Here is a 24,509-nt window from a genome sequence, read left to right as displayed (position 1 = left end):
ATTATTTATTTGGTAAGGTGAACATTTTTAATTAATATATATTTGTCGTCAGATCATAAAAACAAAAGTGAACATATGTATACATGATGTATCAGTACAGTGGTTACAAACTTTCAGGAGAGATAGAGTACACCTAGACGATGGGAAATCACATAGCAATGCATGGTTGGAAATGTTTTCCTGGCACGGTAGTGACGACACAAAACACAAGAAAGGAAGGACATGAACAGGGTGAGAAAACATGTTTATTATTCTTAGTACAGCTAAAATGCTGGGACGTCTTTGGTTGGTGTACGTGATACGTCAAGGCACTGGTGTATGAAACTCCCATTAACAGTGCTGAGGAACTTGTTGCATGCATCTCATCAGCTGCTGGGAAAGTTCAGGACACCTGGTATTTTCAACAATGTTAGATCTTCAATGCACCAGAGATGTGAGGCCTGCATCACGGCCCGCAGTCATAATTTTGAACACCTTTGATTTTTGCTATACTAAGAAAAATAAACATGTTTTCTCACCCTGTTTGTGTCCTTTATTTGTTGTGTTTTGGTATGGTCACTACCGTGCCAGGAAAGTGTTTCCGACCATGAATTGCTATGTGATTTCCCATTGTCTAGGTGTACTCTATCTCAGACTCTTAACAACCTTTACGTCACCAGTAAAATATTTAATTATAAACAAACGTTTTTGACCGTAAAAGCCTTTGCATCAAGTTAGACCAAATAAGTAATTTGAACGCAACCTTCCTTGACATCAATATACAATTGGAAGGGGACAAGATATCAACCAAGGTCTATTACAAACCATGCTATACTCCTCTATTCATCCCCGCTGATTCGGATGACCCATTTGCGTACAAGATAGCGGCATTCCGGGCCCTAACCAAAAGAGCATTCACACACAATTCAAAATTCGAGGATACTATGTCAGAATTACAACACATCTAGAACATAGCCTCACAACATGGATATGGGCGAAAATTAATTCATAATCTTGCGTTTGCCTATTTGGCGCAAGCATATAATAGCAACAACTACAACGCACACACTAGCAACTCGAATAATATGCAATCTTGTGCCATAGTCCAATATAACCATCACCTGGACCCTATTTATAGAGAAATTGCTGCAATTACAAACAAAAGAATTGCGTATAAGAGACGTAACACGATTTATGACATCATCTGCAACTGCAAAGATTATATAGACAGAAGATTGACTCCTGGAGTATATTTTGTCCCATATGGGACCACAGATTTCAAAAGCGACCTGGTGTATATTGGCTCTACAATACGTTCTCTAGATAAGCGATTGCGTAAACACAAGTATGACATTGATCATAACAAAGTCACCATTGCCCTATCTACTTATGCTTTGACCCCGGGCATAAGAGTGGACCTACATAACGTGCAAATAATTAAAATATCACACCAAAGAGAACACATACGTTCGCTAGAAACTCTAGAAATATACAAAGCGGGGTTATGCAATAACTGCATCAACTCCAAGGATGCGATTAATATTTCTAAAGCTTAGAAGATCTATTATGAAGGTGAAAACTACTGAAACTCCTATTAATGCAGCCCTCCACCGTTTTGTGTGTAAAAAGAGATTAATATTTGTTGTAAAAAGAGATTAATATTTGTAAATTCTTTTGTGCATGCGCACAATGAATTTCTATACAAAACGTTACAACGTTCTAAAAGATATTTTTAAAACGTCGAACACAATGGTTATTCGAATCTCGGAACTTTTAACCTGATGAAGACCGGAAGTTTTATGGTCTATTGGTCTATACGTTTGTTTATAATTAAATATTTTACTGGTGACATAAAGGTTGTTAAGAGTCTAGTATATAATATACCAGTACCTATAGAGTAGTGAAGATAACCTGTTTACAAGGTACTCTATTTCTCTTGAAAGTTTGTAACTGCTGTACTGATACACCCTGTATATGTAAAGAAGCAGAAAGGATGTTTTCAGAAAACACATGACTAAAGAATAATTAATGAATATCATCCAAGAAAATGCTGCTGAGAAGATTGCAAAACAAAAGTCTTGCTTCTTTTGGCAATGGAAGAACAAAGTAAATTAGAGAATGAAGTATTGATGGAAGAAAATCATGTAATTATATATTAATATGCAAGAATCAAGAAGAAAGATTTTTCCTGATTTTTCGCACTTCCATATTTTTTGAGTAAATTATAATGCTTTTCCATTATTATGTTGATCTTGGAAACAATGTCTTCCTTCACTTTTATAATGCTCTAGGTATGTGAAAGTCCAGTTAATGACAAAATCATAAAAGAGGCGAACCAGTTGAGAGTTGGTCACACAAAACTAACCTAAGGCTGTCTTATTATGTGTAGAACCACAGCCAACTTACTCTAATTGTAATACTTTTCTTATGGTTTAACACAAATTATTAATTTGTCTCCAATATAACATGGTAAGATTATGTCATTTTTACCAACAGAAAATTTCCAGATGATAGTGAATTTCTGAACTTGGTGTTTGGAGAAAATATCAGGTTGCCAGTCTTTGCTTTATTTTCTACACTAATACTAGTTTATGCTATAGACCAGTAGTTTCCAAAGTGGGGGCTTCTACCCCTATGGACAGTGAGTAAATTTAGGGGGCGAGAAGAAGCAAGTGGGGGGCAGGGGGCACTAGAGGCAGGGTACTGCCTGAAAGATGACCATAGGTGAGGGTTAGGATCACTGACAACCTTTCCCTTTCCTGTATTAAAATGGTAAGAAGAAATTGTAAAAGCCTTACTGTCCTTAATTCTAATATTATTGTTAATTGTCTACTTGGACTTTACTTATTAATAGGACTTTATACTGGTGTTTAAAAGATTGGCAGTTAGTTCAGGAAAGAACAAAATTTCTTTATTATATCACCTGTAGTAATAATTTCTGAAATTATTACTACAGGTGATATAATAAAGAAATTTTGTTCTTTCCTGAACTAACTCTCATTATTGTGCCAATCTTTAAACACCAGTATAAAGTCCTATTAATAAGTAAAGTCCAAGTAGACAATTAACAATAAAAATGGTAAGAAGAAACATTGCATTTAATGATTATCAGATGTGTGAACAATGTTAGGTAAGGACACAAAGTATGAGGTTCATAGAAAAGTTTTCTAAGAATATTTTCAACCCTTTCTCATACAAGGTAAAATGGGTTAGGGGCATTGGATATAAGTTTATGAAACCAAGAGAGCAGTGGTTCAAAAAGTTTGAGAATCCGTACTCTAGACTAAAGTGCTATCGTGTGAACCTGTCTCCTTAATCATTTACGTGCATATCCATCCATTTTATCAGACTGTAAAAGTGAAATTTAGAGATTTCAATTTTTTATAAAATTGATTGGAAAAAAGTTCTAGAATGTTCAATGGAAGTAGTACATAGAGTAACCAGAAGACATTTCATCATATGTTTCATTGAAAATAGATGCATCAACAATATCTGACAGTATGAAACTTTCAAAAGAACACATTCACCTGCTCTGCTCTATCACATCAAAAGGCTCATGATATCATCTGTAAGGCATTTGGCTAAGACACAGTCAACAGATAGATCTGCTACAATTGATTCCAGAAATTCAAGGATGGAGATTTCTTACTTTAAGATGAACCCCATGTATGCAGTGATTCTACCATTGATGATGATGATGATAAACAATAATCCATGTTGTTTAATTGTTACTCGTTTTCTTGATAGATCCTTTAGTAATAAGCATAAATTTTGCTCAAGAGAGCAAATCATACAAGGAACACACCAGTAATTGACTATTTCAACTTTATTGTACAAGGAAATGCATTTTGGGCTTCCTGCCCCTCTGCAGTTCTATATTACAAATTTTTGACTTTATTATAATTATGTTAGTGATTCACTGAATGAATCAACTTTGTATACTATATTTAGCAGCTGAAGTACACAAAGTTGATTCATCCAGTGGTCACTAACATAATTTTAATAAATTCAAAAATCTATAATAAAGCCAACCCACCACCGGATTACATCGGGCTACTTTTCTGCGACTATATTTAATTAATTTCTAAATTCATGTCAAGGTTGAGTGATGGTCGGCTGAGTGATATGAGTAGGAGTTTATAGGACTAGGATGCTGAAGACATCTCCAATCGGCACCATAAGTAACCAAGGATGGATGTATCATTTAAATGTCTGGAAGAGGAGATTGGACTGGAGGCTCAGGTAGTGTAACTGGCAATGCATCTACACAGTAAGCAGGTTCAGTAACTGGACACAATTTGCACAGCTAAACTATTTAATTATAATTATTAAATTTAATAAAAGATGGTGCCTAATGCATCCCTCTAGTGACAAATTATTTAGAAATTAATTAAATATAATTGTGGAAAGTAGCCCAATGTAATCCGGTGGTTGTTCGGCTTTTTACAAATATATCAGGTTTCATGTTGTTTGTATATCTGTAATAAAGGACCACAGAGGGGCAGAAGGCCCAAAATCCATTACCTTATACAATAAAGTTGGACTAGTCAATTACTGGTGTGTTCTTTGTATGATTTTGTTCTCTTCAGCAAAATTTATGCTTACAATAATCCATGGTTGACCACCAGAGAATTAGCAAAACTTGAGTGTTCCATACACCCCAAGAATTGACAGTTCAATACCACTAAGACAACACATCAGCACGTAGAGCAAAGATGACTTTAGAGAAGCTGGATTCCTGGTCTGGAATGGGAGAATTTTCATCCTCTGCCTTATAGCCCAGATTTGGCACCAACTGACTGCCATTTATTTTTTACCTTGCAGAACCACATTGCCAATATACAGTTGATTGACAATACCCAATTGAGAACAATACTTGAGACCAGAGTCGTAAGTAGGGTATGGCCAACGTGGCTCCCACCCCATAGGCACCGATTTAATAAAGGCGCCAACGAGAAGGTTTTGGAATAATATGTATTCGAAATTAATAACCCAAAAATCTTCTATAATTATATTTATATAGTATTTATTATCTGTAATTTCTACGAACATATAGTTCAGAAATAAACCATCATTTTTATTTTTATTTAATAACAAAAATTAAAAAGGCGTGCTATTTTTATTCTTGGCCATAGGCGTCCAAAATCCTAGTTACGGCACTGCTTGAGACTTTCTTCAAAGAAAATTTCTAATCATTCTGTTGGATTGAAAGTTTGCAGCAAAAAGTGGCAAGATGTGATTGATATTGATGGTTATTACCTAAAAGACTGAACTGTAATTGTTGTTGAGTTAATTGTCAATAAAGTTTATTTCAAAATGTCTTAAATTTCATTTTTACAACCTGATATAACTTATTCAAAACTAATCTGGCTTGATACTCTTGCCCCCAATACTAATATACTAGAATATGAGACACAACAATTTTTATAATCTTTTATACTTGTATATTTTAATCACTTGCTCTCATAAACTTGATGATAATGATAATAATTAAAAGCATCTGTCAATGAAATTGAATATTGTTGTGTATTATATTAAAGTGTTATGCTGTTTAATTGTTAATTTGCTTAATATTAAGTTAATTTTTTTTATATACATATATAGATGTTCAGACTTTGAGTTTGGAGTTATTCTTTGCTACTATTAAAGATTTTTTTTGTACACACACAATAGTTTTTAAGTTTATATTTTAAATATACAAGATAAAATTTATCCATATATCATTATGTCAAAAAGAGATTTAATTTTTTTAAAATCATTATTAAAAATTCCATCTGGAAATCATGTGTCAAATTAAGACACACAGATTTGGACTCCTTAATGAATGATCTAAAATCTGCATTCTTACATTATCTAACCGTAAATAAAATCTAAAATAACATTCCCTCAATACAAAACAAGTAGTTAAAGGTTTTTTCATTTGATTTACTTCCAGTAATTCTGAAAGGAGATAGTATTCTCTGGCTGTTTGGTATTCAAATGAACTATCTTCGACAACATATATTTTCAGACAATCAAGCTCTACGGAATATACTAGATCAGGGGTCACCAAATTACAGCCTGCAGGCCGGATCCAGCCCACTGCCACACTGTGCCACAAATGAGCTGAAATATAATTTATATGGAAATATCATACATTGTAGATAAACTTATACTTATTTTAATTTTTTCTACATAGTAAGTAAAAATGCCAAAATTGATCCAATCTGGTTTTTGCATCTGAGAGAAAATTAATATTTAGGAAAATCAGTGAAATAAAAAATTGGCAATTTTTTGTGACTTTGGATATCAGAGTGCTTTTTGTGTAAGTACTTGCAATGAAGTTTCTAAGAAAAGCAATTATGAGCTTGCTGCAGTGATCATCTTTGTGTATTGGTAAATAAATACAGGGTGGGCCAACGAAAACGAAACGGCAGAGTGTTCGTGTTCGTCCAAGCAAATCACTCAGACAGGTCGATTTTATTCTCGAGGAGACATCTTAAAATTTTTTGTTGTCTGTTGTATTCAGAATCGCAAAAACTTTATTGCAAAAGATGTCCCCTCGAGAATAAAATCGACCTGTCCGAGCGATTTGCTTGGACGAACACGAACACTCTGCCGTTTCGTTTTCGTTGGCCCATCTTGTATATTGGTTGTCATTACTTTTTGCATATTCAGTATACTGTATTGAACAAAATGGTTATGCAGCCTGCATCCTGTTATTCTCTCAGTTATTTGGCCTGCTGTGAATATAGTTTGGTGACCCCCTTTACTAGATGATAATGGACAAATTCAACCTATAATGACATATCTGAAAGCAATAAACTTATATACAGAACACTAGGACATACAACAGAAAGATTTGACATATTAAAGGACCCAAAAGGCATACAGACACATAACTGGCTAGACCTGATACTCTTTGGCCTACCTAAGCCCTTGTGATGAAAAATCCCAAATCCAACCAACCAACCATCTAAAACAGTGGTTCTTAACCTTTCAGTGATGATGGACTATTTATCAAAATTTTTCTCTTGCAATGGACCACAACCACAAGCTGTTTGGCAGTAATATAAGTTCTTATAAGGTTGTTCTATAAATTAAACATGTATAAAATTATTTGAAACCAAGAGTATTATATTATTTGCAAAAATGTTACATTAATTATATTATTTTAGTGCAATTTTTGTAACTGCATAGTGTTTACTAACTGCTGGATTCTTTGTTCAGTGCTACTCAAAGCCAAACGCATGTCGGCACTGGCATCCAACCGATTTCGATGTTTATTTTTAATTATCAAAAGCACTGAGAATCCTTGCTTGCATAAATATGTGGTTGAAAATAAAGTTAGGTACCGTAAAGCAATTTCTCGAATTTTAGAGAAAGCAATAGCTTTATGGCTCCAAAAATCTTCAAGATTAATTCCTGTCTCAAAAGTATCCTTGCAGTTACATCATGTTACATTTCAATTAACTCTTCTTGTATTTTATCCGGCACCTCAGAAATGTTGACTATGAAAGGATTGTGGATCAGTTTCCAAACAATGCCTTCCAGGAGGTCTTTTAAAGGAAACTGGCCCCTATTCAGGTGTTACAAACGTGGAGAAAACCCAGAGAACTCCACATGCCAGCCCGTCCGAACGCAGTGGGAACCTGCGACCAAACTCTCAGTGTTTAGCGACAGAACCACTCGGCCACTGGTGGGCATTTCAGCACACTGTCAATAATTGGGTTCAATGTATCAAACGCAGAAAAATTCTCTCTTTCAACTTTGCTGATCAATAGGTCGATTTTAGTGATAAACGTACTGATTTTATCTTCAAATGCAAATATATTGCTAGTGCCTTCCAATTTCATATTTCCTGACCATTGCAGTTGAAGGTTAAATTTATTTAGTTTGTGCAAAAAAATCCACTAAATAAGCAAAATGTATTTGAAATTTGAACTGACAAAACTTGTCGTCATTTATTTAATAATTTTAGGATGACTTCAGGGACCACTTCGGGTGCTTTCAGGGACCACCAATGGTCCACGGACCACCGGTTAAGAACCACTGATCTAAAATAACAAGTTTAGTTTGATGTTACAATAAATTGTTATTTGGTATTGTAAGATTAAATCTATGTATTTAGATCTATTTATAACAATTTTATGACATGGATATGTTATCATGTAGGGAGAATAATTATCTAATCAGCTCTTTAATTTTTATATTTATTTTTAGAATACACTTGTAATTAGTCCTTTTTTTCTAAAAAAAATGACTGCAACATCATATATGATGACTGAACATATAGCCTAGAATTGTTTTACTGAGTAACTGCCAATGTTACATACTATCTATAGATATTTTTTGTGCTATATGCTGGTACAGCATACCAGTACATTCTGGCTGTAAAATTGTCTTGCTTGTAATCATATTTAGCATGTATGAAAACATTTTCACTGACTATTCCTCAACTTGCTTTATTTATATCTCAAGTACTGTACATTCATTGATGAAAAAGTTATAGTCTAAGGAGGAGGCATTGGAATTGAATGAAACTTTATTGCTGCAAACATAACAATAATAAAAAGTGGTTACAGTGTTTATAGCAAAGGGTCGATTTCTTATGGAATAATGGTACAATTTAAAGGAACCTTTAGAACCTTGTCAGACTTCCTCTTGCTTGGATACATGCAGAAATAGTCAGGCATGGAGACATACAGACATTATGTTATTCTGCAACAAATTTACCCATAGACATTGCAACTGGCACTCCAGATTCCATATAAGTTGTTGATCAAAGCTAGCATTCCATCAGATCCCACAAATGCTTGATGGGTAGGAAATCTGGAGACTGAGCATGAAGTGTGGCAACATGATGGAGTTATTCCTGAAAAACTCTCGTTTACAGCTGAGCATTATTTTGCTGGAAAATGGCTGTTTGCAACCCTGCTTGAAAGACAACACACGAGAGATGCAGGATTCTGTTAATGTCTTACACAACTACTAGGTATGACTGTCATACAAGCTAAATGCCTGCAGTGGGGCAGCAGTCTCTCTCAGAAGGAAAGGCAAAATGAGATTGAAGCGATCATCATTGTTCCTCCACACATTAACATGGTGATCATTCATTCTCAAACAGAAGTGGAATATGTTCTGAAGACAATATGCAAAGTTGACAATATAATGACACCATGCTACATTGTCAACTTTGTTTACAATAGTACTATGTTGGATGCTAATGGCTGAATGATTAGTACTTCTATGCATGCAAATTTCCCTCTACTAGTTGCCTCCAATGGTATGAGAAGAGAGGTGATTCTGTAGCAAGACTTGCACCTGTCTCTGGATAGTGGGCAAAGATGCCATTGTATCAATAATTGTGCATGCTTGTTTTATAATTAGACAGTCATTTTTCTGAAGTGTTCAGAATTTATTCCACTGTTTTCAGGGCAAAAAGAAATTTATTCTTTTTGCCCTGAAAACCTTTTTCCAAACCTGTCAGTTTGGCTGGGCCGACAATGAGACAGCTGGATAATGAGTGATGGGGCCCAACATATCCTGGATAGATAATCTCTGAAAAATTCCTGGTGTCCTTTGACCCACTCAGATTCAATCCTGGATCTACAAGCTCTTACAATCAGGTCAGAATGATCCATATGATGGGCAGTTCAACAAAAAGCCATTCTGCTTCCCTTGCCTCAATGATGTAACCTTTCCCAAACTGTCAGCTATGTATAATGACTGTGCTGTACAAGGATGTTTGGCATTCAGAGATCTACAAATAGGTATGCTGAAAACTCTTAACACAGTGAGCTTCTGCATCTTTTTATAGGATATTAGGTATCTATGTTCAGGAAGGAGTCAACCTAAATACCTTTCCAGCAATAGAGTAGATGACTTATGAACATTTTTTACTACATTTACTAGCCTACTTCAGGTCTAACTGGAACTTTTTATATTTAAAAATGCAATGCCGTAATAAAGACATTTGCAAACACCACAACCAATTTAAATCCTAACAGACTTTATCCATACAAACATTATTACCCATTTTAAAATGTTTGTGTGAGCAAAGTCTGTTGGGATTTTAATTGGTCTTGGTGTGTGTGTCTATTATATTAACCAGCTAATGTAGTAGTAGTAATCTTAATGTTCTAAAATATATTGGAATATTGTTAAATTATGTAATTGTGTTAACATTGTTGTTGATGTATCATAACTAAGGCAATTATATCAAATATATATGTCAGTTACATAATACATTTTAGAACATTAATGCATTCCATTTTTTTTTTTTTAAATAAAAAGTTCCAGTTGGACCTGAAGCAGACTATGAACATAGTCAAACATTCATAAATCATATACTCCACTGCTGGAAAAGTATTTAACTCTTTTTTGAACTTAGATACTGGGTAGTTATTTTAAGATATTCTGGTAGCATTACCTGGCATACAATTGGACCATAAGTCTAATTATATATTTACATACCTGTCTGAGACATAACTACATGTCAGGTTTTGCAGTAATCAGACAGTTCTATCTCAGTGCATGATATTTTTGTCAATAAGTATATTTACAAGTAACCTTACTCATTTTCAGATCATATTTTAAAATAACTAACAGATTAATCAAAATTTAAACTTGTATTTTTTAATTAATAATTATTTTTTCTTTGAGAACATTCTTAAAGAACTAGTTTTTAGTCTTAGTAAATGTTAAAAAACATTTACTAAGACTAAATTTGTACTAAAATCTGTTTCTTCAGAGTTCTCTAATTATAAGTAATCTTTAATAAAGCAGATTTTTAAAAAGTTTTCCTGCACTCCTTTTCCCTTCAAAAACAAGAATTTCATGACTTATGTTGCTGAATTCATCTTGATGCACCATCATGAATTTAATTGTCAAAGTAAGCAAACTAATGGACATAACAGACTATTGTGCTCTAGCAATGACTTTTTTATTCTTGTAGTATGGCTTTTGCTCTCTTGCATCTGGATAAAGTTGCAAACTTTTTAACACCTTTTATATTCCTATGTTACATATATATGCTTCTTATTTATTTAGATTATAATCAAAACATGTACCCTTTGAGTCTCATGATGAATTAATGCTCTGGTTGACGTAAATCTATAAAAGTATAAAATTAAACATTAAAACTATATAAAGATTGAAAGTGTTCTAACTCAGCATAATTCAAATTATATAATTGGTAATGTATTTATTCAATTTCAATTTATGAAAATTCTAAATTTAAATATAACTTTTTATTGATATTTTTATTGCAGAATAATAGTTTTAACATTACGAAATAAAATGACTATTTTTATTCAAAGTGATTAGTAGTTTTTGGATGGTTGAGATATCAGACAAATGTCTGAGATAACTCAGCTTATATGGATATCTATACATTATACTACTATTGACATTCATTTTTTTCCTCTGAAAATCTATGTTGCAATAATTACTATGTTTGAACTGATATAGCATTTTCAAAATTTCTATACCTCAGTTAAGGTATTTTCTCAGAATGATTCATGACAGTTTACATCCTATTTCACTTCCGTTTACAAATCACATTTCTTATCATTGACCTTGAAATCTGTAAAGCCATCAGGATGTCACATGCTAACTTGTTGCTTACATTGCAGCTTGTTATCATATAAGTCAATTTATTCTTCTGATTGAGTCTCTCATTCATAATCATATTACTAACTTCTCTAATGTTTACAACTGTATTTATAATTGAGTTTGACATGCAATTCTTAGGCTTCTGTTGCTAAGATATCTACAAATTTATGAAAGGGTTATAAAGAAGCATCAGCAGTAAAGATAAAAGCTGTCTCTTTTTGAATAATTTATTCTTTTATGATTATTTATTTTCACTTAAAGATATAAAAGTATGGTTTTATAAATAAATATTATATGTAAATAATTTCTGGACTTCATCAAATAATAATTTAAATCTTGACATAATAATATATATATAATTATTATTATTATTATTTAAACTTTACATAAATAACAAATTGGCATAGGTAAAAAATACATATATAAAGATGAATAATTACACTAATAATGACTCAAAATAATGCATTTTATTATGTATTTTAAAAAATTAAAATGATTTAAGTGAAACATTAACAACAATAAAAGTTAATTGAAGAAACATGTGGAGTGATTGACCTGCCAGATGTAATGATAAGCAGATAATAAATATATATGTTTATACTTTGGCTGTTATTTGTTTACATGAAAAATTTATATAGCTTAACAGAGGTGATATATACATACATATTTGTGTATATCAATATATATTTTTCTTATATTTATTTTAGTTTTAATGATATTATATTTATCTGTGCAAATTTTTATATATACTTTTTATTAACTTACATGATTTTATCTAGACAGAGTAACTCAATTTTCACTTGCTTCACAATTTCTGATCTAGTTGAAATTTTGCATACATATGTATTTCTGATGATTCATAGATATAATTAATTTTGTTTTTGTTTGCAGATAATTTGCACAATTAGCAAAAATTAGTGAAGAATTAAAATTTATAAGTAAAATCTGATATCAGATGTAGCTTAATAAATTGTGAATGATGTTTAAGTCATGAAAAAGTGGCAAGTGCTTGCTACTTTTTGTACTGTCTACATAAAATCTTATAAGTCAAGCATCTTATAAACCAAAAACTTTGATAATTTAGCATTCCATATATAAAACTAAAAGTAGAAAATAAAAAATATAAAAGAAAAATTTAAAGAAATGGTTTTTATTCACATAAATGTAATAAAAATAAAGAATAAATTCTCGCAGTATTCTTGGTATTATGCAAGCAAAAATAAAAGTGTGAGGCATTGAGCAGCATAAAAATTTATAGAAAAGTAGCAGATGAGTGTTGCTCAGGCAGAAAGTAACTATAGCAAAGATTAAGATTATTAGATTATAGCTAATCTTACCTGTTTTCACCGTGTGCAAGAACTATGATAACTTTACTTGAATAAAATGATTAATTTTAAATTCTACAATCTAAGAAAACTTGTTCGGAACATTATATTTCGAATTTGGAACAAATTTAAATATTTGTTCAAATTCATTTATTTTGTATTTATTTTTTGGGTTACCCGAACAGTGGAAATGATTAAAATATTTATTAATTTCAAAAATGTATACTATATGTGCCACTATTTACTTTCCTTCTTTATTATTTACACTTTATACTGACTAAAATTAACTCTCTCCTCCTTTTCCCTGGGAGAGTCGAGTTTCCAAAAATCCCTTCTTAATGTGCATTCTCATGGCATACCCTACTAAAGCGCAGTTAAAAATAAAAAATCGCATCTAAAATAGTACATTAGAAGCTGTTTCTTAGGATAAGCCTTAATCCTCTCCCTCTCCCCCGCAGGGGGAATTTCGAAAAATCCCTTCTTAATGTACATTCTCATGACATACCTTAACTGTATACCAAATTTCAACTTTCAACTCCTAACTGTTTGGGCTCTACGCTTATTATTATTATTATTATTATTATTGTGTTAAGTGAGATATACTTGGTTAACACCGGTGGCTGCGTACTATGCCGGACCAAAGTCAAGGCATAGTAACCAAGACAGAAATTAAAGAAGTGTATCAGTGTGTGCGTCTGTGTTCAGGAACTTTCTCACAATATGACATGTATTCAATATAGTGGCCTTCTGTAGTGTGATGTATGTGTTTCTATTCAATTGTAATGTGCCCAGGCTTTTGTGTAGTGTGTGTGGTATGACACCTGTAGAGGAGAGAACAACAGGTACAATAAGCACCCCATCCATCTTCCACAGATGACTTATTTCCTGGGCGAGTTCTGTGTACTTGCTAATTTTTTCAGTGCATGCGTTTTGTATATTGTGAGTGTTTGGAATGGATATGTCTATAATGTATGTGATTTTATTGTGTTTGTCAATGAGTGTGATGTCTGGTCTGTTGTGGTAAATTGTTTTATCTGTGATTATGGCTCTGTCATAGTACATTTTGTGCGTGTTGTTTTCCAATACTGTCTGTGGAATGTATTTGTAATATGGTTCGTGGATGTCTACTAATTTGTGTTTCCTTGCAAGCTCTTGGTGTATTATATTTGCTACTTGATTATGTCTGTGTAAATAATCTGTCTGTGCCAAGAGCTTGCAACCAGAAGTTATGTGTTGTATAGTTTCTGGCATAATGTGACATTTTCTGCATGTGTCATTTGTGAGTGTTGCATCTTTGAGTATGTGTTTTCTGTAGTTTTTAGTATTTATGACCTGATCCTGTATGGCAATCATGAATCCTTCCATCTCCCCAAAGAGGCATCCCCGAGCTAACCAGCTGTTTGATGCAGTTTTGTCAACAAAATCATTGGCCAGATCATAAGGATGCCTGCCATGGAGTGCCTTTCGAGCCCACGATTGCTTAATGGTGTCTATGCTTTTTATATGTTGTGTTGTGTCCATATGATGTGAGTGTAAGTTTAATGGTGTGTTATTCGAGTCTGCTAGAGTTACTGCTTTATGTAATTGTGATGTTTCTTGTTTTTTGTAGAAAAACTCTCGCAGCGACTGTATTTGTTTGTAGTGAAGGTTAACTATGTCAATCAGGCCACGTCCGCCATCTTTACGTGGAAGGGTTAATCTTTCTGTGGCGGATTTAGGATGATGTTGTTTATGCTTAGTAAGTGTTGTTGTTGTTTTCCTTTGGAGTTGCTCAAGATCTGTGTGAGTCCAATGTATAACTCCAAAAGAATATGTGAGTACTGGGATGACATATGTGTTTATTGCTTTAACTGTGTGTTTTGCATTTAACTGTGTTCTGAGAATAGCATTTAGCCTACTTTGGTATTCTTTAATTAATCTTTGCTTTATTTGTGTATGTTCTGTTAGTTTAGCCTGTTGGAATCCTAAATACTTGTAGAACTCGCCCTCTTCCATGGATTCAATAATGTCTCCATTTCCAAGCGCAAAATCTTCTTTCTTCAGGATTCCTTTTTGTATGTGAACTGTTTTGCATTTATCTAGGCCAAATTCCATTTGTATGTCCTTGGCGTATGAATGTGTGATTTGTAGGAATTGATGAAGTTGTTTTTGTGTGGATGCATAAAGTTTTATGTCATCCATGTACATGAGATGTGACAGTGTAAACTGTGTTGTTTTTTCATGTCTGATATTGTAACCATATTGCGTGTTGTTTAACATGTTGGATAATGGGTTCAGGGCTAAGCAGAACCAGAGAGGACTCAAGGAATCTCCTTGAAAAATTCCTCGCCTAATAAAAATTTGGTTTGTTTGTATGGAAGTGTTACTAACCCTGAGATGTAGTGTTGTTCTCCAGTGCTGCATAGTGTTTTGAAAGAATGCAATGAGTGATGGATGTATTTTGTACATGTGTAGAATATGTAGCAGCCAACTGTGTGGAACAGTGTCGAATGCTTTTCTGTAGTCTATATATGCCATGTGTATGTTTCTGTGTTGTTTGTGTGCTTGCCGTAGAATGACTGAATCTATGAGTAACTGTTCTTTGCATCCCCTGTGATTTCGACGGCAACCTTTTTGTTGTTCTGTTAGAATGTCGTGTTCTTCAATATGTTTGTATATTTTGTTTGCGATACAGGATGTCAATAATTTGTACAGTGTTGGGAGACATGTAATTGGTCTGTATTGTGTGGGTCTGTGGTATTGTTGTTTTTAGGTTTCATGTAGGTGATGCCCTGAGTAAGAAAATTTGGCATGTCCTGTGGATTGATGATAATGTGTGTTAGGTGTTTAGCTAGTTCCTGGTGCCACTGCACCAGGAACTGCAGTGATGTGAACTTTTTGTACCAGAAATTGTGAATGTTGTCTACACCAGGTGTCTTTCAGTTGTGTGTTCTGTTGACAGTGTATTGGAAATCATGTATGTTTATCTCAGCACAGGGCATAGTTGGTATGTTGTGTAAGTTTCTGTTGTCCTCCTCGATCCAGCCTGCTTCAGCATTGTGCATGACAGCACTGGACCAAAGAGAAGACCAATATGTTGTGAGTTCTTCTTCTGTTGGTGTGCCACTGTGCTGTGTATCAGTGTTTGCTTTGTTATTAATTTGTCTGTAAAAGAGTTTTTCATTGTTTGTAAATAATTTATTTTGTTGTTTTCGTAGTGTACATGTTTTGTATCGTTTGAGTCTACGTGCTTTGGCAGCAAGTTTTTGTTTTAGTGTATCAATGTATTCTGTAATGTGTGTGTTGTGATGTTCATGTTTTGTATGTGTTTTTATTTTCTTGAAAATGTTTTTGAGCTGTTTTCTTAATTTGGGTGTTATGTTGCTTTTAGTGTATTGTGTCAGTTTGCCTAATTGCTGTCTAATGTCATTTATTTGTATTTCTATTCTTCTCTGCCAGGCAGGCTTGTGATAGTATTGTGTTTTCTGTGTATTTGTCTGTGACTGTACTTTCAGTCCATGGTGTGTCACTACTGTGACTGCCCCAGCATAAACTAATGTATGAATGTCTGCGAGTGTAGAAATTGAATGAATGTAGTGTGGTATTAAGTGAGTGTTTACATAATTTAGTGTTTTTCCTACTTTCTTTGACGTGTTGATTTTTGGTATTCATGGTCGTTGTGTGGGATCTGTGCCTGTATATTTAGTGAGTGTTTCCTGAAATATAAGTGAGAGCGTATTAACTAAATCCATGTCTATGTTATCAGTGAGGGACGAGGAAGTGTCTGTAGTATCATTAGTGGTAATTGTTGTATGTGTGTTATTATCAATGCTTGTTGCTGGATTATCCTGACAGGTTACATGATCTTCATTAATGTTAGATGTTTCTGTCTGTTGATGTATTTGATCAGCAACCTGTTGTTTGATAAGTTCAAGTGTTGTTTGTGGAATAAGGTTGTTGTGTATAATTGTTCTTTTTTGATCAACAACCCTTTGTTCAGTGACAGTGAGGTGAGGATATTGTTGTGTGAATTTATGGTGTAGTTGTTGTCTGTATGCTGTCATGTTTGTTTCCAGTTTTGTGATCGTGTAATAAGTACGGATGATAAACTCGTTCATTTCTACTGTCCATTTCATCCGTTGGCGTGGTTTTCCAGCTTTTGTGGTCTGTGGATGCATTGCCACAGAAACACCAAGGCTGGGTTGGTTCCTCACATCTGTTGAGGGCATTGCAGTAGCCATGCTTGGGCCGGTGCTGCTTTTGCCACCGGTAACCAGGGGAGACTGTGGCCTATTTTTCGAACGTGAGCTTCTGCCTAACCCACGAACGCGGACCTTGTTAACCCGGGCGACGTCCGAGCCGGTATCACACTTTGATCTAGTTATTACCATAATAAATATCTCCACTGAATGTGGGTGTGGTCACTCTTAGCTTCATTTCTCCCCATAGACCTTACTGGCATGGGTGTCCCTACCAGGAGCTTGTGCTCCAGCCTGCATTGCCCTATGGATCAGTAAAATTACTGAGCTCTCCCACCACGACCAGGTGGTGACCACGGGAGATCATCATCATCATCATCATCATCATCATCAACCCATCTTGATTATGTTATAAGATGTAACTAAGAATATTTCTAAATATGAGCACACCATGCTTTTATTTTTGGTCACATAATACTAAAAATACTGTGAAAGTTGAAAATAAAATTGTTTTACTTTTTAATGCATTTGTGTGAATAAAAAACATTACTTTTTTTTATTTAAATTTAATTTGGAAATTGAACATTTTTAGATATTTTGCTTTTATATGAAAATTGTCTTGATAAGAAAGTAAAATATAAAACACTTCAGTAATAATATATTTCAAATTATAATATTTTTGTAGTTAATTTTTTAAATCATAGTGATTTCTGTTATATTGCCTAGTACAGTAGTCTTATCCAGTTAGTACCCAACTTTGTTGGATTTACAGCACACTTAATCATGTGAAGGTTGCAACACACTATTATTAAATATTACTAGATTGGCCAACAGGTTGATTATGGATACACTTTTTCTGTGACAGTTTAATGATACAAACTTCTGGAATATAGCTGATGACACATAGAAGTAAATTTTGTTATTTACAAACTTAAAAATTTATTGCTTTAATTTTTTTTATTCATTTCATGGCATACACAGAATGGTATCATGGTACAGCAATGTATTGCAGCACACGGTTGGGAACCACTGCCCTAGTATAAATTAAGAATATAAATACTATGAGAATCTGAATTTAATTTTTTATTTTATTTAAAAGTTAAAATTATTACAAAAGTAATAAAAAACTTGAACATAACATTAATTTCTTCTTTAATTTTCTTTAAAATACTATCTGTTTGTAATTATCGGTGAATTATTTCATGATATATTGAAGATTTACAAATATAATTTTATACTATTTCATATGACTCTACATAGATTTAATATTATTTAAAAATACCTGTACTATAACAATTCTGGATTATGCTTTAATATACTGTGTAGTTTTAATTTAATATTTAGATATATTTAAACATCAAATTGCAAACTAATGACAATGTGTTAAAATACATTAAATAAGATTATCAACAAATTTGTATTATCTTCCTAGATTTTTTGAGATTGCTGATTATTTAATTTATTTATAAATTAAATATACACTTATGATTAATTATACTAATTATAATTAAATTTATCATATATTGATATGTGCATTGTGAAAGGCTAATAAATAGTGTGTATTGCAATTAACTATAAGTGTAAATTGTCTTCTACAAAGACTTCTATTTTAAAAATTTTAGTGGAAAGGTTTGTCAGTTGTCTCATTTATCTAGACAGACACTTGAATACCAGAGAATAGAAGAAAGATTACTGCCAAATGTGTCTTTTGTTGAAGGCAGCTTATGCTTGCAGTTAATGGCAATAACTTTGAATTCAATCATCTATATGTTGTGTTTTTTTTTAACTTGTTTCTGAATATAAACAACATAATGTGGGGTTTTTATATATAAATTTAATTAAATTGTTCATATTTAGTTTTCATCATGTTTTTATTTTTAAAATAATTGGAAAGTGATTAATCTTTAAACTAGTAAGTTGATTTAAAAAAAAACTTTCTAATAAGACTATACCAATGAATAATTTCTTTTATTTTTAATTTAAATTTTAGTTGATAGTGACTTGTTAGGAGGTTACAATTTTCAACAAGTTAAACCATAAACATTAATTTAAAATCAAGTTTAACTATTTTAAATAAGTTAGTTTATAAGTATTTTGACATATCCTTACATTGTATCCAGTACTAGACATTTTAAGAATTAGCATAAATTGTCATTTTATTATGATTTTTCTTAATTTATGAAATCTACTATAATCTTATAATTATTCATATAAATTTCAAGAAAATCTATTTATTTATTTTATTTTAGATTTTAAGATTGCTGGTTATTTAAATCTGGCTGCTGACTTTACCCATAATTTCACTGATGGATTAGCAATTGGAGCTTCTTTTCTTGCTGGAAAAAGTGTAGGAATCATCACTACAACTACTATATTTCTTCATGAAGTCCCACATGAAATTGGAGATTTTGCTATACTTATTCAGTCAGGATGTAGTAAAAAGAAGGTACAGGATTATTTATTTTTTTATTATAACTAAACTACAAAAACTATATAAATGAGGGGATCATTGGAGTACTACATTTTCATGTACTCCAATGGTCCATGGAGTTTAAAATATCTGATGAGAATATTATTATATAAGAGTTTTAATTAACAAGAGAATAAAGATATTTGTTTTTAATTTAAAATTATATTTAAATTTATAAAGTAACATACAAACTAGAAGATTTTAAGAATTTAAAGATTATAATGGAACACCACTTATGTGCTTTTCAAGGAACTGGACCAAAATAACATAAAATCAAAGTTAAGATATGTCATTTAAACAACAGAATTAATAGTTTTTATCACAAACATACAACATTACAACTTTTAACAAATGTTCGAATGTTTATTATTTACTTAACCAACTCCGTTATATATAACAGAGGGAAAGTATGGCAATCAGTCAAAAAATGACCCACCAAGATTTTTACATTTTTTGTCTCAGACCTTGAAATGCTGAGAAATGCAAAAAAATTGGAGGGTTTATTATGTATGTGTGTGGGGAGGGGCATAATTTTATTCACTCTCTTCAAAGCTTAATAACACCAGTACTTTTTGTCAAAAATTTCTGAAATTTTATAGGGGGGTTTGTGTATTCGGGGATTGATGCTATTAAATTTTGGTGATTAAAGGTCAAGGGGTGGAAAGATAATGTGTGTCGTGTATCTTATCTCTGGTAAGGTCAGACTTAATAATGATTTTACTTGTTATTAGCATTTACAATTTTTTATAAAACCATCCCTACCCTCAAAATTAAGTTTTTTTTTTTTTTTTTTTTTGCCATTTTGTAATAATTAAAAATATAAAAAAATTTTTTTGATAAAATGTCATAACAGATGCACCACATATGCAGTTTTAAATGTTGCTGGGAAAGTTAACAACTCATTGCTGGATTTTTTCTGTTTCTATTATAAAAATATACACTGATTAAAACAATTACAGGCGCATGTGACTTTGTGCAATAAAGCAAAGTCAGTGCAATAAATGAAAATATGACAACAATTTGTCATAAATGTGTATTTTCTATTTACTACTGCATATTTTACTGTATCTTATTTAACAATAACATCTGATATTCAGAATCACTTGTCATAAATGATTTTCTATTCAATAGTTTTTTCTTCCCTAATTGTTTTGACCAGTGTAATACTTCTTATTACATATTGCATAAATCAGAATTTTAAAATTGCTAAAAAAATTTGTTGCTTTTTGTGTAAATGAAAAAATATTTTAAATTTATATTCTCTAATTTTAAAAGAAATTCTACTCGATATTCTTTTATACAAGAATTTCTTTCCTGATGAAGATGATAATGTGTTATTTTCAAAATTTTAGCATGAAGTGTAACAACAACTTTATTATATATAACTGTGAAGTCTTAGTGATCAAGTAGACATAATTCATATACATGTGATGAACCACAATAAAAGTCTGAAGTAATTTTTGTCTATTAAAATTAAAATACTCTCATAATGTGTGATATATTACAAAATTGTAAATTTCCCTATATTGTGATTGATTGTCAACCAATTGCCAATAATCTACAATTAATCCTTCTCTGAGAGAGAATATAGGGGAGACTGGGGTAACTTCAGCATATGGGCAAGTTCGTCAATTAAATTTTCTTCGAAACAAAATAAAAGGAGACTCTTTTTAGAGGCTAGACAGTTGAGTTTTAATGACGGCTTGTTGAGCGTGGTGTCTGTGTTCTTCTCCGACAAGCGTATCTGAAATATCAAATAAGTTGTCTGTTTCATTCAATTTCATATAATATTTTGCTTCCATTTATATAGAATTGGCATGTTTTGTTATAATTCCATAATAACGAAAGTTATTTTTCCTGTTAGAAGGATAAAACATTAACTTATTCATGTGACCAGATCATGGCTTGGTACCCTATTCTTAGGGTTCCACTTAATGTTTCTAAATCATGACCATTGGGGCATCTTCGGCAGTGTTGCTGATCTTGTTCCTGATCGTTAAGCATATTTCATTTCTACTGTTTGTTTGAGTTCACTAATTCATTTAACTTTATATTGCTTTTGACTTGCATTAGAATGTTTTCATTTATTATCTGTTTGATTTTTTTTGTAATTAATTTTTGTTTACATTTTCTTTACTTAAATATGCCTTTGAACTTGTATTTCATTGTTATAATATTAAATAGGTTTTTGGACTTGTATTTCTTTGTTTTAATAGTGAATTCCAACTTATACATTGTTAATAACACAAATTTATATGCCTGCCTATCTTGCTCTGTTACTGTTGCCAAAGTTGCCCCTGTATGGGGGCAACTTTGGCAATAGCTATCTTTTTATAAAGTTATTATTATTATGATTATTTTTATTTCCAAACTGATTTTAACCAGTTCTATGGTAAGGATACATTCTTGTAGACAATAAATAATGCTTTTCTTTCAGTTTACAGCAGTATTTGTTACAAAAAATTTAACTTATTTTTAACGTGCCGAAGTTGCCCCGGTATCCCCTACTTAGTGGAATCAATTTTGTCATTTAATTCCAGAAATATGAAGAAAGGTATGCAAGAAAAGAACAAAGAATGTATTCTATAAATTTTGTGTGTGTTTTCTAAAAGAATATTGTAATAACTATTATTTTTTATCAGAAAGGAAATTATATATACTGTATATCTCAGCAGATAAGATGACTTTCAGATAAGATGAGGTATAAATTTTTGTCGAAGTTTTATAGATTTAGCTTATATCTGTCCTATAAGACAACTCCCAAACTATCAATGGCCTTTGAATTTAGTTTAGATCAGTGATCATCTGAATAATAATACTGTATAGCGTATACGGAATTATGTCCTATTTGTAATTTTTCAAATGAACAAATTTATTTTCTTGCATCTTGCAGCACTGCCTTGCGATTGTTGCAAGCATTCGCACTGATTCAGCATTCAGGTAATGAATGACCTTGACTATTCACAAAAAATGGCATATGGGCTATTCTATTTTGTGTACATACCCTACTCTCTACTAGTAAATAATTACGGTTTATCCGGTTTTTTTTAATAATGGTTTTAATTTATATAAATTTCAATCTAATATAAAACTCTTCAAGTCTGGAATGAATTACAATAACTACTTGTTGAACCTTTAAATGCAATTCCAGGATAAATAATTAACAGTTTGCAATCTCAAAAACACAGTGTCTAACGTTTTCGATCTACATAGATCTTCCTCAGGATTCATTGAATTGGAATGCGGATATTGAAACGGTTTTTAAATTTATTTAAAAGCAGATAGACGAGGATTTTTTTAAAAACATTCCTTTGAGATTGCGAACTGTTAATTATTTATCCTGGAATTGCATTTAAAGGTTCAATGAGTAGTTATTTTAATCTAATTTTTTTTTTGTATCTGTCCTATAAGATGACCCCAGATTTTGGGGCCTTTTTTTTATGATTTGACTATCGTCTTATCTGCCGAGATGTACGGTAAATAAAATGGTTTATCATTAAAAGGAATTGAAATATTTTAGAACCAACATAAACATATAAATGATATATATATGTTATGGACAAAGTGATTAATCGGGCATTATTAATAATGCCCGGTCATTATGAATACTGCTATCACCTAGTCGGGCAAAGTGGTGATAATATGTTGAGGAGTGATCATCCGACATATGCTAGCTAATCGGCACTCAGTTGCATGCACCTCCACTTATTTCATTTAGAAATATTTATTTTTTGTAAATTATTTCAAAGTATTTTAAAAACAACACACAATCTTTCAAAACTAAGTACTATTAACTAAATTAAATGGCAAAATTTTACCTATGTGCACCATCTTGGCGGTGGTTGCAACTGTCTGTGCTCTCGATGGATTTCTCCCAGAGGGGAGCCGCCGGCAGGCTGCCGATTGTTTAACGTTACTAGATATTGATACATACTAGTTATTGATACGTGTGTTTGAGAACTACCGTGAATAAATAACTAGTGACGTTAAACAATTGGCGGCCTGCCGGCGGCTCCCCTCCGGGAGAAATCTGTCAAGAGCACAAACAGTACCGCTTAGTACGCTTAGCGCATGCGTACTAAGCGCAATACACATGCGCAACTGAGTGCCGATTGGCTAGCGTATGTTGTATGATCACTCCTCAACTTATTATTATCACTTTGCCCGACTAGGTGATAGCAATATTCATAATGACCGGTCAATTTGATAAATTATTGAAATTTATTACAATGCCCAATTTTGTTGGTCATTATTCATAATGCCCGGGTATTATTCATAATGCCTGTATTAATCACTTTGTCCATAACATATATACTGTATATAAAAAATATAAATACTCTACTATATTTTCAAATCATTTCTCTTTTTTGAAGTTAAACATCTACAGTTTATATTTAATTTATTATTTATAGCTTAACCTGTATCTGTTTTGTATTATGTTTAACTCAAATTGGTTGGGACAAAAATTCAGAGTTTGAGTTAAAAAGTTTCAAGGAATTAAGAGTTAACCAGTTTGATTTAACATGTTGTGCTAGATGACTGGGGAAAGAAAATGATTTTGAGTTATCCTGGTTCCATTGTAATAATTCTTCTTTTAAATATGTTAATTAGTTTAATATTTTTGATATAAGATCCTATTCAACTAATTTGTGTCAGACATCTTTAAGCCGTATAATGATAAATAATTTATATTAGTGTAGATCATTAGTGTAGAAATAAATATTAGTAAATGTCTTAAAAAGTTTTGAAAGTTTTGAAATTTAAAAATAAACTGAAAATATTTTTTATGCTTCTAAGAGAGATAATTTTTAATGGATTTTTTAAAATTGAATATTGAGACTATTTCATATATAATAGATACAACCAATCCGATAATTACTTCAAATATCAAATGAACATCTGAATTTCTTTATCAGACTGTGAAGGCTAAATAATTACTAAGTAATTTGGCATGATGTAGGC

The 24,509-nt window shown here is 32.1% G+C and overlaps 1 protein-coding gene across 1 annotated transcript in view; it reads left to right on the top strand.

Moving 5' to 3' along the window:
- LOC136978020 (zinc transporter Slc39a7-like) overlaps positions 1–24,509 on the top strand; it is a 31,419-nt gene that overhangs the window by 1,124 nt on the left and 5,786 nt on the right. The window contains exon 2 of the mRNA XM_067273661.1: positions 19,327–19,523. Coding sequence (XP_067129762.1) covers positions 19,327–19,523 — 197 coding nt within the window. The remainder of the gene's footprint in view (positions 1–19,326; positions 19,524–24,509) is intronic.

The sequence above is a fragment of the Centruroides vittatus genome, unplaced genomic scaffold, assembly GCF_030686945.1.
Source record: "Centruroides vittatus isolate TY-2023 unplaced genomic scaffold, ASM3068694v2 contig_484, whole genome shotgun sequence".
Classification (NCBI taxonomy): Eukaryota; Metazoa; Arthropoda; class Arachnida; order Scorpiones; family Buthidae; genus Centruroides; species Centruroides vittatus.
This window is presented reverse-complemented; position numbering and strand designations above follow the sequence as displayed.